General features: G+C 43.5%; 2 protein-coding genes across 4 annotated transcripts in view; both read right to left on the bottom strand.

Annotated features, from left to right (window-relative positions):
- The window catches only part of LOC141172992 (uncharacterized), a 41,415-nt gene extending 39,815 nt beyond the window's left edge, over nt 1–1,600 (bottom strand). Inside the window, exons 1-2 of one of the 2 annotated variants that reach the window (XM_073657606.1) lie at nt 1,464–1,600; nt 1,239–1,375 (exon numbers count right to left, since the gene is read on the bottom strand). In XM_073657606.1, the coding sequence (XP_073513707.1) occupies nt 1,239–1,375; nt 1,464–1,519 (193 nt within the window). In that variant the 5' untranslated portion in view covers nt 1,520–1,600. The remainder of the gene's footprint in view (nt 1–1,238; nt 1,376–1,463) is intronic. The other variant, XM_073657607.1, reaches the window with a different exon arrangement.
- A 10,426-nt stretch (nt 1,601–12,026) lies between these two features.
- LOC141172990 (myelin-associated glycoprotein-like) overlaps nt 12,027–20,019 on the bottom strand; it is a 67,171-nt gene continuing 59,178 nt past the window's right edge. For both annotated transcript variants that reach the window (XM_073657604.1, XM_073657605.1), the window contains exons 5-8: nt 15,459–15,555; nt 14,435–14,465; nt 13,813–13,875; nt 12,027–12,151 (exon numbers count right to left, since the gene is read on the bottom strand). In XM_073657604.1, coding sequence (XP_073513705.1) covers nt 12,065–12,151; nt 13,813–13,875; nt 14,435–14,465; nt 15,459–15,555 — 278 coding nt within the window. In that variant the 3' untranslated portion in view covers nt 12,027–12,064. The remainder of the gene's footprint in view (nt 12,152–13,812; nt 13,876–14,434; nt 14,466–15,458; nt 15,556–20,019) is intronic.

The following is a 20,019-nucleotide window of genomic DNA, read 5'->3' as shown; positions in this document are numbered from 1 at the left end:
TTGTCTGCAGGTTTATTATATCTGCATAAAGAACTGCAGACTTCAGCAAAATAACCTCAGCCTTGCTGGCATAAAGGTAAAACAAAAGACAAAGGGTAACACAGTCCATATGTGTGCGGATTCGCCTGCATCAACTTGCAGCACCCTTCAGCTCCTCATAAGCTGTGGTTCCACAGCCTGGAGACTTGTCTCTTCAAACTCAACACCAGAAAAAAAAAACAGGAACTGAGCATTTAATCTTGCTCAGCCACACCCTGAGGGGGAGGTATGGGGTCTCTCCAAACTCAATGCCAGAAAAAAAAACAGGAACTGAGCATTTAACCTTGCTCAGCCACACCATTAAGGGGAGGTATGGTGAATGACTTCCCTCCCATCTCTATATTATTCAAACAAAACCACTCCCTTCACAAAGGGGATTTAACCCCCAACATATAACATGCTGGAGAAAAGTTGTAGGTTCAGTTCATTAATGCTAGCAGCTGTAGTGAAACATACCTCCCCTCACATATTACACCAGTCACAGTATTAAAAGGTAATGGAAAAATTAAAAGTGCAAAAGGGAAAGTTCATAGATACTGAAACCCACACACACATTGTCAAACAATTTAAAAAAACTAAAGTTACGTTATAAAGGAGAAAATAAAATAATAAACAAGGTGCAAACATTAGTAGAACAATACAATATTAGAACTATTTTACAGCAGTAAAATAGTGCTAAAGCAATATTGAATCAGAGGCCATAGGCTTATAAAAGGAGGAAAGTAAAAAAAAGAATGTGGTGCAAATCAAAGTGAGATTTAAAACACCAAAAACTAAACAAAAAGGAGGAGCAAATGCAATAATGATTTGAGGCTACAGTCTCTCTGTATAGACTACATGTAAACATTATATTAACATTTACTGTGTGTCTGACAAATAGTGGAGTGGACTCTACATCGCCTCTCCAATTGAGAAGTGCATCATCAATGTAATGACCGTAGTAGCTTATATTAACAAATTTACCCTATTTGTTTTATTGTTGCTTCATAGTTTCGAAAAATCAACAGAACATCAACAACAGTAGAATCTTTCTATAATAGCATAAGGAAAGAAAAATGTGTTGATTATTTCTTTAACTTTAAGTTGAATTTTAAAAGAATATACAAATTTACTCAATTTTACACAATCTGTAATATAGTGCCATGTCCTAAGTTACTAATGCATTACTTTGCTTGATAACGTAGACAAAAAATACTAACTTTTTTCTGTTGTTATTCCCAAATTTTTCTGTTTACGCCATAGATCCAATTTCTTCACAAAGCCAGATATATTGATATATATGCAATGAGGAGCACATAGCAGTAAACAACCATTACAGGGTATTACAAGTAAGTATCTATGAATAATCAAATAACACAATGAGCTCTACTTGTGGATATGATAATTAATATCAAACAAATAGATTTACAGTAATTGTTACTTACATGTCGAATCCCTGAGTATAATGGAGGAGACACAATTTTTTGCCTGCAGCAAGCATTTGCAGATGTGGCTTGGTTAGTTCCTAAATTACACAACTTCCTCTATTGTAGATGATTTCATCACTGATTCTCATATAATACTGAAGAAGTTGTGCTTTCTTAGATAAAGTGATCTTTTAAAGTCATCCTATCAATAGTGATGGGCGGAGCACTAAAATGCTTGGGTGCTCGATGCTCGGGACAAGAAAATTGGAATGCTCGGGTGCACGACCCGAGCATCGAGCCCAATATAAGTCTATGTAAGTCTAACTCAAGCATTTTTCAGGTGGCTACCCCAGGTCTGCAGAGAGCCTAAAGATTGCAAAAATTGATGGGAACAGTGCTCAAATGACATGGGAACACCATGGGGAAGACCTCTGGATGCATTTCTGACTCCCAGATCACTGCTGTCAACAATGTTGTCAGAGGTATTACGTCACTTTTACGGACTCACAATAAAACATACAAAAACGAAACCAAAAAGGATTTTCCTGTGAAAAATGTTAAGGAACATCCTTTCCACGGTAATGACTTGTATATAAGGCAAAATAAATATACAAAAACAAAAATGCTCCTCTGCACCTTGGGCTATGTTCACACGTAGCGCTTGTGATGTGTTTTTGCACTTTTGCAATGCTTTCAACCAGGACAAATGCATTCACTGGTAAATGTCATTTCTACATTTTACAACCTTATCTGGCCATATGATGTGTGACACATCATCAGACACATCCTGTTTCATTTATGATGGAGTGATTCTGAAAGTCACAAAGCCTATTTTTATAGGGCAATCAGGCGGCCCTTACTATTCTTAAAGGGCCAGCAGTCGGCCCTTGCTATTTTTAGAGAGCCATCAGCCGGCTATGCTTTGTTGTTCCTATGATTAACGAGTGGGTCTCCTATACTGTTATTGCATATGCAGTGACTGCAAGGGCTGCCAAAAATTTGGAGGCACTCCAATGACCCTTGCAAGAGACATAGAGGTCAAAGAGCCTCCTAAAAACAATGTTCCCATTATTAGGAAGCGGCTCTCCCATAGTGTTTGCCTATGCAGTTAAGCAACAGCTGCCAAAAATTTGGAGGTACTCCGATGCCCCTTGCAAGAGACATAGAGGGCCTCATGAAAAAATGTTCCCATGATTGGGAAGTGGGTCTCCCATAGTGTTTGCCTGTGCAGTGAATGAAAAAGCTGCCAAAAAATTGGAGGAACTCCAATGCCCCTTGTGAGACATGTAGAGGAGGTGATATGGTAGATATGGTGGTGAATAATATGGTGATGAAGGATGAGGAGAAGGAGGAGGGCAAGAGCAAATAGACAAAATCAGGAAGTGTATATGTAGATGTGAAGAGGTGCATGGGAATGGACCTCGCAAAAAAAGACACTGGGTTTGAGTTTATGTTACACTGCTTTCATTCGGTGATGTTGAGAATTCTGTTCCAATCCAGCCCCTGTTCATTTTTATAAGAGTTTGCCTGTCAGCATTTTCAGTTGACAGGCGGATGTGCTTATCAGTTATAATTTCACCAGTGGCACTAAAAACCAGCTCTGACAAAACGCTAGCGGCAGGGCAGGCCAGGACCTCCAAGGTGTAAAGAGCCAGTTCATGCCACGTGTCCAGCTTGGATACCCAATAATTATAAGGCACAGAGGAATCACGGAGGACTTTGGTGTGGTCAGCAAGGTACTCCCTCACCATCTTCCGAAACGTTTCCCTCCTTGTAAAAGTACCCCACGTCTCAGGACTTGTTAGATGGGAGGATCTGAGAAAACTGTCCCAGACAGTGTTTCCCGGCCTCTGCTGGATTGGAGTTGTGTCTCTCTCGCCTGTACTCCTTGGTTGTCTAACGAACTGTGACCTCTGCTGCCAGCGTTTTCAGATGGGAATTTTTTTAATAATTACGCAACAAGGGCCTCTTGGTACTGACCCATTTTATTAGACCTGTCCATCTCAGGAATAAGAGTTATAAAGTTCTCTTTGTAGCATGGGTCTAGAAGTGTCACCAGCCAATAATGAGTGTCTCCCAAAATTTGGAGAACGTGAGGTTCACGGGTAAGGCAGCATATCATAAACTCAGCCATGCGTGCCACACTGCTAACAGGCAAGGCTTCCATGTCCTCACCAAGAGGACGACTGACCATGCTCTCCTCCTCCTCCCTGTCCTCAGGCCATCCACGCTGAACAGACGGTATGACAGTTGTGCAGGTAGTACCGTCTATAGTGCATTGAACTAGCTCCTCCTCCTCTTCCTCATTGTCACCCAATCCATGTTGGGATGAGATGAGGCTGGGCTGTGTGTGATCACTCTGTATGGTTCCTTGCTCCATCTCATCATGCTCCGCCTGCAATGCATCCTCTTTGATTGTGAGCAGAGAGAGTTTCAGAAGACAGAGAAGCGTGATGGTGATGCTGATTATGGCGGTATTGCTGCTCACCATCTTGGTGGAGTCCTCAAAGTTTTGGAGGATGGTACAAATGTCTGGTATCCCTGTCCACTCCTAAAGTCTTATGTGTGGTGTCTGAACTGAAAACCGACGGCCTTGTTGATGCTGGTACTCAACAACTGACCTCTTCAGCTGACAAATCCTTCCCAACATCTGCAATGTAGAGTTCCAATGCATAGGGACATCACACACCAGTCGGTGAGCTGGAAGCTGAAAGCGCTGCTGAAACACAGAAAGGGTGGTGGAAGCTGTAGGTGATTTTCTAAAATGGGCACACAGGCGTCATATTTTGTCAAGCAGATCCGGCAGCTCTGAGTAAGTTTTGAGAAACCCCTGAACCACGAGGTTAAGCAAATGGGCCAGGCATGGAACATGTGTGATCTCGCCTAGCCTCAGAGCTGCCACCAGGTTCCGGCCATTGTCACACACAACCATGCCTGGCTGTAGGTTCAGCGGTGTGAGCCACAGATCTGCCTGCTCTTTCAGAGCTGTCCACAACTCTTCAGCATTGTGTGGTTTTTCACCTAAGAATATTCGCTTCAGCACCAACTGTTGCCGCTTGGCCCAGGCTGTGCTGCAGTGCCTCCAGCTTGCGACTGATGTGGTACTTTCGGAGATGGATGCTGAAGAGGAGGAGGAGGTGCAGGAGCTGTAGAAAGTGGGGACAACCCTCATTGACCCAGGGCCCACAATCCTCGGCATCGGAAGTACGTGATCCATCCCAAGGTCCGACTGGGTCCCGGCTTCCACTACGTTAACCCAGTGTGCCGTCAACGAGATGTACCATCCCTGTCCACAAGCACTTGTCCATTTGTCTGTGGTTAGGTGGACTTTCCCAGTAACTGCATTGTTGAGGACATGGCTAATGTTGTAAGACATGTGCTTGTGTAATACGGGGATGGCACACCTGGAGAAATAGTGGCGGTTGGGGACCGAGTACCGAGTGACGGCCGCCTCCATCAAGTTGCGGAAAGCTTTCATCTCCACGAGCTTTAAAGGCAACATTTCGAGCACAAGCAGTCACGAAATGTGTGAATTTAGTAGTGTGGCCTGTTGGGCGTTGGCTGTGTATTTGCGCTTGTGTTCCAAGGACAGGGGTAGTGACAACTGAATGCTGCGCTGGGATGAGGACGTGGACGTGCTTGCTGATGGTGCTAGTTGAGAGTGTGCAATGACCAGTGCAAGGCAGGAGGCATATTCACATGCACCATGGACAGAGGATTGGCTTGCATGCACAACAGCGGAATTAGCAGTGGTGCCGCCCGCAGACACTGTTCCTGGACCGTGGGATTCGGCCCACAAAGTCGGGTGCTTTGCTGCCATGTCCAGCATATGAAAAGAGATAGTAAGGCACCAGTCACACTATGCAGCTTTCAATTGTCGAGCACTAATTGCTGCACTCTGCATATAAAAGAGTGTTAGCCTGGAAACCACGTAGACAGGGCACCAGCCTTGTGCATGCGAGCCAGGTGTTGAAAATTCCATATATAGTGAAACTTGAGCCATAAAAGCTCTAGAAATGGAACAGATAATTCACTCACCAACAGTGTTGCTTGATAATAGTCCTGTTTATTCGGGATCACACATGCGGAGGGGTGGTGCAGGTTCTGGGGTGCGGTGGGTAAGAGGACAACAGCCGTTTCGCGAGAGTCCTGCGCTTCAACGGGTCCACTAAAAGTGAGCAGCCGAGGCCTTTTGGTTATATACCTGAAAATGAGGCAATACGGCCAACCCACCTGCACAGGTGTTGATTAAGTGAAACAACACACAAATAAAAAAATGTTTAAAAACACAATACAACACATACACAGTTACAATGAACTTATGAAAACTCATATTAATACAGATAAATGCAGGCGATCATTGCTACATGTGATCTCCTTTTGCCGCTCTTCAAGTGGACTGGGCGAGAGGCCCGAATCTATAAATGGAAAAATGAACAGCTCTTCAGAGTGTCCAAGTGTGGGATCAGTTGTCTCCAAGCACTTAACATGGTGGGAGGAAGGAGGATCAGGGTGAGGAATATGCAGTCCAGACTCACGGCTACTGAGACTTAACCATGTGGAAGACATGGTGGTGATGGTGGTGGCTAAGTGACTGGAAGCATTATCTGCTATCCAACCAATAACCTTTTCACACTGCTCTGTGTTCAATAGTGGTCTTCTGCGATCCCCTTTTAATAGGGACAGGAAGGTTCAGCGAGAGGATGTGGGTGTTTGTTGTGGCACAATTTCAGCTAGCCCACGGCCTCGGCCTCGTTCTTTGCATGCACCATCAGCACCATCATGTCCACCTCCCCGTCCCTTGCCAAGTGCCTTGCCCATTTTAAATGGAGGACAATATTTTCCATGTTCACTACAAATGGCTGGATTAGAACCACAGTGATATGTGATACATATGACACAGTTTTAAATCGCTGGCCTGTAGGTAACTATTTTTAACTGTGACCTCGTGTCAATAACTTCACTGACATACTGCAACAAAATTTTAATGGAGGCCAGAAATGGCAGAATTTTCAGCGCACTTATATTTGATATGTGTGATGGACAAACCAGTTTTAAATAGATGGATTTTTAGCGCTATAATATGGAAAGGACCTGGCTGTATTCTGCAGTGCCAACAAGCAAATGGAGCAGAAAAACTGTGTTCTCTAGATTGCTTTTTAAGCAAATAATCAGGATTAAGATCCAAAAAAAAATTATTCCTGGCCCCTGACACCTGGGGCTATTTTTAGAAATATCGGCAAAAGCACCAGCAGACAGAACTGGAATGGACCCTCTTGCTATTTTCACTGCAGTCTGCTATATACCCTGCCTGCCTGCCTAGCACTGATATTTATGCAGCTGTATTAGTCCTCAGAAGAACTGTTAGTTGAGATGAATATGTGAATAATGTATGGTGGTATACCTACACGAACTAAGAAACAAGCAAATCTTTCCCTAGATCAGCAGTACCTCTCCCTACACTACCTGATTCCGGAGTAGACTGTGATGAGCATGGCGGCACCAGGTCTGATATAGACCTGATGATGCTGTGGGGTCAGCCAATCACTGTAATGCCACAGCTAACATGGCTGCAGCATTACTGTGTGTGGCAGACAATCCATGCATGTTCATTGGCTCTCTAAAGAGCTCCAAACAAACAAGGAGGGGACCCGAACTTCCGCCGAGCAAGCCCCGGAAATACTCGGCGAGCGCCGAGCATCTCGAGCAGTGAGATACTCGGGTGAGCACTGAGCAGTAGCGAGCATGCTCGTTTATCACTACCTATCAACACAATTTTGCAATGTAAAGTAAAGATATGGATGTTTTGGTGCAGTAACGGAGATTACATTGATAACTTTGGTGAATGAATACACTTTGGAATTCTTCAATAATCACCATTTGAAGGTTTCTGCTAATTAGATTTCAGTGCACATGGGCTGGACTGTACACTTTGTCTTCTCCTCCCTGTCTGTGATTCCCCGGCCCCTCGCCAACCTCTGGTCTTTGAATGACTCCTCTGCTTAAAATTTCAGCAATGACGTGTCATTCATAGACTGGAGGCAGGTGGAGGGGTCAAAGAATCATGGACAGGGAGAAGAAGATTCAATGCACAGTCTGACCCATGTTCACCGAAATCTAATTAGCAGAAAACTTCAAATAGTGATTAAAAAAGAACAGCAAAGTGGATTTCTTCCCCCAAGGTATCAATTTAATCAGTGTTACAGCACCATAAAAGCCATGTTTTTACATTACAATATTGTGCTGCCAGGTTCTTTTTAAAGAAAGGCAGTGCATATTTTTCCTAACTTTGCTTCTTTGTAGTATAGTTGACTGAGTTCTTCTCATTAGTCTGAGACTGTTTTTAATTAGTGCTGGATCGTACCTGCCCTTTAAATTTGTAGACTTTTGGTCCAGGGAAAATATGTCTGCAATATATTGTAGGGGTTGCATCGAAATAACATCCCTTTGTTTCTGGTGGTCTCATGCCAGTTGGCCAATTTGTGTGCTTAATAACTTAATTTGAACTTTTAATTGCACTTTTTGCTTTGTATATAATACAATCACAGAAGCCTGCTTCTGGTCACACTTGCATCATGCATACTTAGACCTGACTTAAAATAGTTGTCCAGTCTAAAACTGCAAGTCTGCGGACTAGTGAATCCTAATGAATCCTCACATTGCGCGCACTGCACACTCTGAGGATTCTCCTGTCTCAGCACCGGGAAAAGTGGTCATCTGTCCATTAATAAGCAATATGCATTCACCTGGCAATAACTCGACTAGACTGCTTCTGGCCTCTCTCAATACACTTCCATTGAGCGAGAATGCACCAATCTAAGCCGATAGTAACTGGGAGTGTACTTGCAATCACATGACTGTCATTCTTAGCACGGACACTGGAAAATCCTCACAGTATGCAGTGTGTTCGATGTGAGGATTCTCAAGCCTGCAGTCACATAGAGTGACTACAGACTTGTAGTTTTAGACTGGACAGCCATTTTAAGCTAAAGTACTCAGTAAATCGTTCAAAAGCAATCTGAGCATTCAACCTCTGGTTCAAAATCTGGAGAAATATCTAAGATAGATAACTTCAGGAACATGACCACCAAAGGTGCTCGAGAGATAAATGGGCTCTTTGGGCGTTTCCGGTTGTGATGCATTAACTTCCTGGTGTTGATCATTAAACATAATCTACTGAGAATTCTGATGAGTTTAGTCGGGATCAGATCAATTACTAAATTTAGTAGGCTATTTACAGGGAAGCACACCCCCGGAATCCTAAATATGTATTGATAAAAACATCAGACCAATAAGCCCAGATAGTAGAGCCTTCCCAGATCATATGTAATAAAGTAACCCACGCTCTATCACGTATCGTGTATAAGTCATTGTAGAGTGATCGAACCATCAGCTTAAACTTCACCAGTCTTCTCTAATATTGATTACTGAAGACTTTCAGACCGAGATGATCGGATCAGGCAATATTCGAATTTGCTTGTTTGTGCATTTTTTCCAAGGAAGATCGATTTACAAACAAGTTATTCTCTAAAAATGAAATGCTCTAGGGTTTCTCCAGACCAAGCAATAATAAATTTAAGATGTAAAAAAAATACAAATCCTTATAATCACCTTCCACTCACCTCTCCAGTCCTCTCTGCTCCTCACCCATCCAGTCCTTGCTGAAGCTTCCGAACTCTGACCCCTGCACTAAAATCGCCAGGCCTAAATGCTAGACTGGGAGTTACAACGTTGATGGGTTCTGCACATGCAAGCTTAAGGTCATGACAAATTAAAGCAAGCGGACTTGTTCTGAAGATGTAGCATGGGTGAACGTGAAGAACAGTGTCCAGAGAACTGAGGTATAAGGATTTTTAACATTTTTGAAATATTTTCATGACCTTTATGGTTCAGAAAAATAACGGCCATAGAAATTTAAAAGCACCAACTCTCATCTATCTCAGAAATAGGAACAATGCTCTTCACTGAAGTCAGTTTTTACCCATGAACTGACAATTTTGAGAATAAATGATCCGTCCAGGAAGAGAAAGAAGCAGGTTTCTCTTATAAGATATATGGCAAAGTTTCATATTTTCATGTGTTCTCTTTCAGGACCATGTTTTAACTAATGACGAAGGAGGCATCAGAAATATGTCAGTAGTTTCAATGTAAATTGGAAACATATTGAATAAATTATCAATAAAACTGTAATGACGGCTAGCGCAGGCAACAGTAGTATGAAATGTCTGGAAAAATTATTTTCAATATTTTTAGCATATACAGTGAGTACGGAAAGTATTCAGACCCCTTTAAATTTTTCACTCTTTGTTTCATTGCAGCTATTTGATAAATACTAAAAAGATCTTTTATTTTTCTCATTAAAGTACAATCTGCACCCCATCTTGACTGAAAAAAAAACAAAATGTAGACATTTTTACAAATTTATTAAAAAGAAAAACTGATAGATCACATTGTCATAAGTATTCAGAACCTTTGCTCAGTATCGAGTAGAAGCACCCTCTCGAGCTAGTACAGCCATGAGTCTTCTTGGGAATGATGCAACAAGCTTTTCACACCTGAATTTAGGGATCCTCTGCCATTCTTCCTTACAGATCCTCTCCTGTTCCATCAGGTTGGATGGTGAACGCTGGTGGACAGCCATTTTCAGGTCTCTCCAGAGATGCTCAATTGGGTTTAGGTCAGGGCTCTGGCTGGGCAAGTCCAGAATGGTCACATAGTTGTTTTGTTATTTTAGCTGTGTGCTTAGGGTCATTGTCTTGTTGGAAGGTGAACCTTCGGCCAAGTCTGAGATCCAGAGCACTCTGGAAGAGGTTTTTATCCAGGATATCTCTGTACTTGGCCGCATTCATGTTCCCTTCAATTGCAACCAAACGTCCTGTCCCTGCAGCTGATAAACACCCCCATAGCATGATGCTGCCACTACTATGTTTCACTGTTGGGATTGTACTGGGCAGGTGATGAGCAGTGCCTGGTTTTCTCCACACATACCACTTTGAATTATCACCAAAAAGTTCTTTCTTTGTCTCATCAGACCAGAGCAAACTCTCTGTGGGCTTTCATATGTCTTGTGCTGAGGAGAGGCTTCTGTCGGGCCACTCTGCCATAAAGGCCAGACTGTTGGAGGGCTGCAGTGATAGATGACTTTGCGGAACTTTCTCCCATCTCCCTACTGCATCTCTGGAGCTCAGCCACAGTGATCTTGGGGTTCTTCTTTACCTCTCTCACCAAGGCTCTTCTCCCACAATTTCTCAGTTTGGCTGGACGGCCAGGTCTAGGAAGACTTCTGGTGGTCCCAAACTTCTTCCATTTAAGGAATATGGAGGCCACTGTGCTCTTAGGAATCTTGAGTAATGCAGAAATTCTTTTTTAACTTTGGCCAGATCTGTGCCTTGCCAAAATTCTGTCTCTGAGCTCCTTGGGCAGTTCCTTTGAACTCATGATTCTCATTTGGTCTGACATGCACTGTGAGCTGTGCCCTATTCCTCTTTTCTCTAAACTCATCAATTTGGAAATTGCAGGCTCCACTGTTAGCGCTTATCACATCTGGACATTTTCACTCTATGCAGTGTCTCACACCAAAAAGGAGACACTTCCTTTTTTTTTATAAAAGTTCTTTAGTAATTGCCCAAAGTTCCGCTTTTAGTCTGCAGTTGTTTTTTCTAAGAATATGCTTGGCAATTGTCCAATCGTGAGAACGTGGTCTGCATCCATTCCATGCAGTACACAGAATATCTGGTGGCCACCACATGATGGGCTGCAGTTGTAATCTGTGAGATTATAAGAGGGTTCTGCATTTTTAGATTCCCTTGATAGTTGTGCAAGCCATAAAAAATTCTAAATAGGAAAAGGAAATTGAGCATTGTATGTTCTGTTCACGCTGGAGGATTGTGGCAGTGAACTGCATAGTCTTACAACTTGGCCAGCAGCTAACACTGCAAAATTTAACTTTTAAATGCAACACCATTGACTTCTATCAATATTGTCAGGCATAAGGTTTTGTTTTTACTTGCATTAAAAATTTTGGTCTAATTAATTTCTTCTTGACTTTCATGTTTTTTGTGCTGACAGGGGTTGTCCGCTTTGTACAATTCTATTTTGTTAGGATTTCCATACAATAAGCTTTTTACATTGTATCTGGTCCTTGGGATCCAAAGTAATCAGCTGTTATCTATTGGAGGACCTGGCAGTAAGTTCTAACTTTAACTAGAGCACCTCTATAGATGAAAGAAAGTATTACATGGCTCACATTGAAATCAACAGACTCACCAAAGAATACATGGATGTGTTGGGAGTGAGAAATGATTTGTACTTGAGATTTGCTCTAATAAATTAGGAACCGGAATAATGAAGCTCCATCTATAAATTCAGAATTCTTTAGTTTATATAAAAAGGGCAGAGAACTATAAGTGATGTGTTAAGCATCATCTCTTCACTTATTAGAATTTGAAGGCTGTCGATACAATTTGTGCCATGTAACTGCTCTTGGGTCAAAGAAGACACAATGAGAAAACCAAGAAAGATACATTAATTATATCAAAAGCCAATGCAAATACATTTTCTATCTTATAAAAATAAACCACTGGCCCTCTATGGTTTTCACTGATGGCTTTATTGTCATTTTAGTCATTTTGGTTTTGGACATTTTCATATATCTCATTTGCTTTTACATCATATCCTTTAGTAGCGGAGTTTGCAGGGATCACAGGCTATAAGATAAAAAAAGTAGAGTCAATGATACGATATAAGTATAATGAACACTTAAGGAAAAAAGAAAACTAAAATATTACAAAACAATATAATTAATTACCTACATTGAGAGGCAGGAAATAGACTATTATAATATGCATCCATCCATGAGACTTTGTGTGTGACTTCTCTTCTATCTGTCCTCTACACTCCAATACTTGAGGACATGAGATTAGTTGCTGAGGACCTTTGTAATGTCTTTGGCCCTGATTTATCAGACAGTTTTCATCCGAGCTCTAGTGTAAAATTGTTTGAGTAAGCCCTAATTGTCAAAAGGTTTGTGACTTTTGGTACTTTTACACCAGTCCTTGCCAGTTCCTCCAACTTTTTCTGTGGCCAAGTGTGGTTGGAAAATTCATTATTATTTACACAATTTACCTAACAAAAGTGTAGAGTAATACAGTAAATTTCACGTGCTGCGAATGACATTGGATAGTGTTGAAGAAAAGCCAAAATTGAGAAATGTTCAGATCTCACTTATCCCATATAAGATCCAGAGCTTAGAATGTGAATTGAAGACTTTAGTAGCCCGTTTTGGAGATGAATCGTCTCCTTCGTTAGTTATTAAACACCATTGGATAGTGGATAACTTGTTGAGGGCCTGACAGCTGTGACAACCAGCAATCATGAGATCAGGCTACGGACACTCAAGAAAGGGACTTTGCAGACCTGTCCTTAAAGGAGTGGTGGTGCTCATGCAATGCTTCCATTACATTCATTGTCTATGGGACTGATGGAAATGGATAACTAATTGAGCAGAGGTCGCACATGAGCACCTTCATTACATTCTGGAAAGGACTGCAAATCCTCCTTCTTGGGATTGTTAAAGGTCCCAGTAGATCAGATTCCTAATGATTAGTAAGTAATGCACTATCCCGAGGAAGGAGATGATTTAATTTTTTGGGCACAACCCTTTAAAAGGTACATGCCTCTTAAAGTGGTTGTCTACTACTAGGAAAACCCCTCCTCAATCTAAATTTTGCCTCTTTTAAAATAAAAACCCTTACATTCACTTCCCTTGCCGTCAGCATTCTAGTGGTATCTTCACTTGTGTTCCCAGGCTTATGTAAAGCTGTTACGTCACGCTAGCCCTAAACCCAATCAGTGCCAGCTTTACTGTACCCACCTTTGGAAGTATCAAACATCAACAGAAAGTCAGGAAGGCTCATCTTCTCTTGAGGTTTGATTTATCTGAAGGCAGAGACAGTGACTCTAGAGCTGATTGGGTGCAGGGCTTACATGACATAACAACCTCACGTGAGCCCCGGGTACGCAAGTGCTGACACCGCAAGGAAAGGAACTGGCATGGGAAGTGAGTATAAGTGTTTTTATTTTAAAGGAGGCAAACATTCAGATTAAGAAGGGATTGTCCTAGTAGTAGACAACCATTTTAATTCATTTTTCACATCTTACTCCAGCACACTGTTCATCAAGACTGGTGTACAAAAAGCCAGATTTTATCAACTGGACCAAATCTTTGTATATTCCAAACAACCAGACAGTCAGACAGGAGTGGGCCAATCAGATGTGCAGACAGCAGTCACATTCTACTACCTTCAAAGTAATACATTAAATAAAGCAAAAATTAAATTATCAAGTATAATTCCCTCACCATAATTACCTTCAATTGATCATATGTATCTGTAAAATCTGTTCTAATCAGATCGGTGTATGTGGCTTCAGTCTGCAGAAACATAAAGTTGGATACATTTTTATTTTCTTCAATTAAGACAGCTAGTGGAAGAATTAGAGAATTATAGAAATAAAAAGTCTACTGTGTTAGATAGAAGAACATATAGAGGACCTCTTGTGGCCTCAACTGGAGATATTCATACAGGAAACTCTTCACCTCTCTGAGAAGACGACTCTTATATAAGTATCATATTTTCTGTGATCAATCTCCATTGTCACCATTTAATGTTCATCCTGAACGTCTTCGTTGAGAAGACCAACCTCTAAATGACCAACCATTTTCAATCTTTTTTTTGGGTGTTCTTTTACTTTCAGAGAGTTTAAACTTTAGTTATCATGACACATTAATCGAATCTAATATGTCGCATTTCAAAAAAGAGCCCACCATGTAATACACAGCATGGCACACAATATAAGGAGTTACTCTTTACCACTGGATCTTCGTTACTTTTTATAAATGAGAAACCTGGGTTTTCTACAGTATAATATCTACATGACTTTATTGGGCCAAATGAATGAAACTGTGTTTCTGGTTATAACATGTCACTTACCTCTGTCCTCTCCAGTTTCTTGTGTTTTTTTCTTTGGAAAAAGAAAATATGCATCATTTTTAATGTTGGTTACAGTAGGTCAAACGTTTGTGCATAAAAAAATGAAGATATATATAAATTGTTAACGTTTATGTCATTTATTCACTTATATAGCACCACTGGCTTCCATTTTTCTGAACCGTAGAGGGCCATCACAAGGTTGAAAAAAAATCCTTATACTCATCTCACTGCTAACCTGTTCAGACCATCTGTTCCTCAACATCACCCGTCCAGTCCTTGCTGCATCTTCTGATCAGCAAGGACTGGACGGGTGATGTTGGGTGATCAGCAAGGACTCATTAGGAGGCTTAGACTTTTGGCTCTGATGAAGCCCAGGACAGTTCTGCGCATGCTCGCATAAGGTCATAGTGTATATTGTTACATATTGACGTTGTGAACTTCCACACACTTGGACAGAACCAATCTGGGCCTCATCAAAGTCGGAAGTGTCTGCTTAGCATGAGAAGTCCGCATTTTTCCGCACGAGCGCTAGTGATCATAAGATGTGGTTACTATCAGACAGGTGATGGTGATGAACGGATGGGCTGGAGAGTTGAGTGGTAAGGTGAGGATAAGGATTTTTTAAAATATTTTCTTGCATCTTTTCTTTAATATGTTATGAGTTCTTGAGAGACCCCCAAAGCATAATAAGAGACACTAAATTAGTAGAAAATAACTTCTCTGCAAATCAAATTTCCCAGGAAAGTCAGTTGCCATTTTGCTGTACTGATGCCAATCAAATTATTAAAAACTAGGATTCAGTTAAAAACAAAATTTTGTGAAATTTATAGCAAATTTAATTTGCTTTGAATAAATTTACTCATTTAGAGTGCCAGATCCTCCAGAGAAAGCGATTCTCATTGTGATTGGTCTTTGTTCTAACTCAGAGTGCCCTAAAATATAGAGAAGTTATAGGGGTAGGACGATGTAGAATGATTTAAAAATTTGCAGTGATAAATAAACATAAATTGATAATATTTATTACCTCCAACAAGCGAATAAAAGCAGTGCTAGGCAAACTGTCACAATTGTCGCTGGAATGATAATGTGTCCGTAACTGTTTGTAATTAAATTGCTGGATCCTAAATATTTATATGAACAGATACAGAAACAATTGATTAAAATTTGAACTATAACAGGGAACAATTCAGCCAAAATTAAAATTAAAGGATTATAAATATGGGTTTTGTGTAATGTAAATGCAATTATTTTTAGTTTAATATACATATATATATATATAATATAACCGGAGATGCGTCCCTCTGTCTGAAGCCTTTATAAACTGTGCAAGCGAGGCACGCCTGCATAGTCTGGCTCCAGACAGAAGAACTCATGGAGCCGTTACAGGTAAGAGGATTGTTTATGGCGCCGGAGATAGCAGTATGTGTAGACACTGAACGCATACCGCGATCTCCGGCGCCATACTTACATACTTACCTGACCGGGAGGAGTGCCCTCTACTCGCCGGAGGCCGGGGCAGAAGTGAGGTGTCAGAATCGGCGCTATCCATCGCCATTTTACTGAAGGCACATTTCCAGTGTGTCTTCGGCAAAATGGCGCAGGACAGCGTGGTATGGGCACGCGCGTAGTCCGGCGCCGCATTCCTCCCCTGGCCTCCGGCAGAACAGAACACAGCACTGGAGCACAGGGAAGAAAAGTGAACATAAGTGTTTATTTTTTGTATGTGTGCAGCGTGATAGGGATGAGGGGTGCCATACATACCAGGATTGGGGGGTGAGGGGTCCCATGCATACCAGGATTGGGGGGTGAGGGGTGCCATGCATACCAGGATTGGGGGGTGAGGGGTGCTATGCATACCAGGATTGGGGGATGAGGGGTGCCATACATACCAGGATTGGGGATGAGGGGGCCATACATACCAAGATTGAGGTATGAGGGGGCCTTACATAACAGGATTAGGGGATGAGGGGGCCATACATACCAGGATTGGGGGATGAAGGGGCCATACATACCAGGATAGGGGGATGAGGGGGGCCATACATACCAGGATTGGGGGATGAGGGGGCCACACATACTCGGATTGGGGGATGAGTGGGCCATACATACCAAAATTGGGATGAGGGGTGCCATGTATACCAGGATGAGGGGTATCATATATACCAGTATAGGAATGCGGGATCCTATGCATACCAGGATAAGGGATGGGGTGCCATGCATACTAGGATGAGGGGTACCATACATATCAGGATAGGGATGAGGGGTACCATACATACCAGGATAGTGTCAAGGGGGCTATGCATACCAGTATTGGGGATGAGAAGTGCCATGCATACCAGGATTGGAGAAGAGGAAGCCATGCATACCAAGATGAGGGATTGGGTTGTATGCATACCAGGATTGGGGATGAGGAAGCCATGCACACCAGGATGAGGATTGGGTACCATACATACCAGTATTGGGGGATGAGGGGTGCCATACATGTCAGGATTGGGATGAGGTGTGCCACGTATACCAAATTTGGGATGAAGGGGCCATGCATACCAGGATTAGAGATGGAGTGCCATGCATACCAGGATTTGGATGAGGGGTACCATGTATACCAGATTTGGAATGAGGGGTGCCATTCCTACCAGGATTAGGGATGAGTGGTGCCATGCATACCAAGATTGGGGATGAGGGGTGCCATGCATACGAGGATGAGGGATGGGGTGCTATGTATACCAGGATGAGGGGTACCACACATATCAGGATAGGGACGAGGGGGACATGCATACCAGGATTGGGGGATGAGGAGTGCCATGCATGCCAGGATTGGGGATGGGAAAGCCATGCATACCAGGATGAGGGATTGGGTTCTATGCATACCAGGATTGGGGGATGAGTGGTGCCATGCATATCAGGATGAGGGATTGAGTACCATACATACCAGGATTGGGGGATGAGTGGTGACATACATACCAGGATTGGTATGAGGGGTGCCATGTATACCAAATTTGGGATGAGGGGGCCATGCATACCAGGATGAGAGATGGGGTATCATGCATACCAGGATTGGGATGAGGGGTGCCATGTATGCCAGATTTGGAAGGAGGAGTTCCATGTATACCAGGATTGGAGATGAGGGGTGCCATGCATACCAGGATTGGGGATGAGGAGTGACATGCATACCAGGATTGGGGATGAGGGGGGCCATGCATACCAGGATTGGGGATGAGGGGTGCCATGAATACCAGGATTGGGGATGAGGGGTGGCATGCATACCAGGATTGAGGATGAGGAGTGCCATGCATACCAGGATTGGGGATGAGGGGGGCCATGTATACCCGGATTGAGGGTGCCATGCATAGCAGTATTTGGAATGAGGGGTGCCATGCATGTCAGGAATGGGAATGAGGGGTGCCATGCATGCCAGGATTGGGGAAGATGGGTGACATACATACCAGGATTGGGATGAGGGGTGCCATGTATACCAGATTTGGAATGAGGGGTGCCATTACTACCAGGATTGGGGATGAGTGGTGTCATGCATACCAATATTGAGGATGAGGGGTTCCATACATACTAGGATGAGGGATGGGGTACCATGCATACCGGAATGAGGGGTATCATACATATCAGGCTAGGGACAAGGGGGCAATGCATACCGGGATTGGGGGATGAGGAGTGCCATGCATACCAGGATTGGGGATGAGGAAGCCATGCATAACAGGATGAGGGGTTGGGTTCTATGCATATCAGGTTTGGGGGAAGAGTGGTGTCATGCATACCAGGATGAGGGATTGGGTACTATACATACCAGGATTGGGGGTTGAGGGGTGCCATACTTACCAGGATTGGGATGAGGGGTGCCATGTATACCAAATTTGGGATGAGGGGGCCATGCATACTAGGATGCAAGATGGGATGCCATGCATACCAGGATTGGGATGAGGGGTGCCATGTATACCAGATTTGAAATGAGGTTTGCCATGCATACCAGGATTGGAGAAGAGGGGTGTCATGCATACCAGAATTGGGGATGAGGGGTGCCATGCATACCAGGATTGGGGATGAGGAGTGCATTGCAGACCAGGATTGGGGATGAAGGGTGCCATGCATACCAGGAGAGACTGAGGGGTGCCATGAATGCCAGGATTGGAAATGAGGGGTGCCATGCATGCTAGGATTGGGGAAGTTGGGTGCCATGCATACCAGGATTGGGGGATGAGGGGTGCCATACATACCAGGATTGGGGGACGAGGGGACCATGCATACCAGGATTGAGGGATGAGGGGGCCATACATACCAGGATTAGGGGATGAGTGGGCCATACATACCAGAATTGGGATGAGGGGTGCCATGTATACCAGGATGAGGAGTATCATACATATGAGAATAAGGATGCGGAATCCCATGCATACCAGGATAAGGGATGGGGTGCCATGCATACCAGGTTGAGGGGTACCATACATACCAAGATAGGGACGAGGGGGCTATGCATAACAGTATTGGGGATGAAGAAGCCATGCATACCAGGATTGGGAATGAGGGGTGCCATGCATGCCAGGATTGGAAATGAGGGGTGCCATGCATGCTAGGATTGGGGAAGTTGGGTGCCATGCATACCAGGATTGGGGGATGAGGGGTGGCATACATACCAGGATTGGGGGATGAGGGGACCATACATGCCAGGATTGAGGGATGAGGGGGCCATACATACCAGGATTATGGGATGAGGGGGCCATACATACCAGGATTGGGGATGAGGAGTGACATGCATACCAGGATTGGGGATGAGGGGGGCCATGCATACCAGGATTGGGGATGAGGAGTGACATGCATACCAGGATTGGGGATGAGGGGGGCCATGCATACCAGGATTGGGGATGAGGGGTGCCATGAATACCAGGATTGGGGATGAGGGGTGGCATGCATACCAGGATTGAGGATGAGGAGTGCCATGCATACCAGGATTGGGGATGAGGGGGGCCATGTATACCCGGATTGAGGGTGCCATGCATAGCAGTATTTGGAATGAGGGGTGCCATGCATGTCAGGAATGGGAATGAGGGGTGCCATGCATGCCAGGATTGGGGAAGATGGGTGACATACATACCAGGATTGGGATGAGGGGTGCCATGTATACCAGATTTGGAATGAGGGGTGCCATTACTACCAGGATTGGGGATGAGTGGTGTCATGCATACCAATATTGAGGATGAGGGGTTCCATACATACTAGGATGAGGGATGGGGTACCATGCATACCGGAATGAGGGGTATCATACATATCAGGCTAGGGACAAGGGGGCAATGCATACCGGGATTGGGGGATGAGGAGTGCCATGCATACCAGGATTGGGGATGAGGAAGCCATGCATAACAGGATGAGGGGTTGGGTTCTATGCATATCAGGTTTGGGGGAAGAGTGGTGTCATGCATACCAGGATGAGGGATTGGGTACTATACATACCAGGATTGGGGGTTGAGGGGTGCCATACTTACCAGGATTGGGATGAGGGGTGCCATGTATACCAAATTTGGGATGAGGGGGCCATGCATACTAGGATGCAAGATGGGATGCCATGCATACCAGGATTGGGATGA

The sequence above is a fragment of the Phyllobates terribilis genome, unplaced genomic scaffold (genome assembly GCF_046119375.1).
Source record: "Phyllobates terribilis strain yellow unplaced genomic scaffold, ASM4611937v1 Scaffold_12__6_contigs__length_324123572, whole genome shotgun sequence".
Classification (NCBI taxonomy): domain Eukaryota; kingdom Metazoa; phylum Chordata; class Amphibia; order Anura; family Dendrobatidae; genus Phyllobates; species Phyllobates terribilis.
Note: the sequence above shows the minus strand (reverse complement) of the source record. Positions and strands in the feature narration are given on the sequence as shown.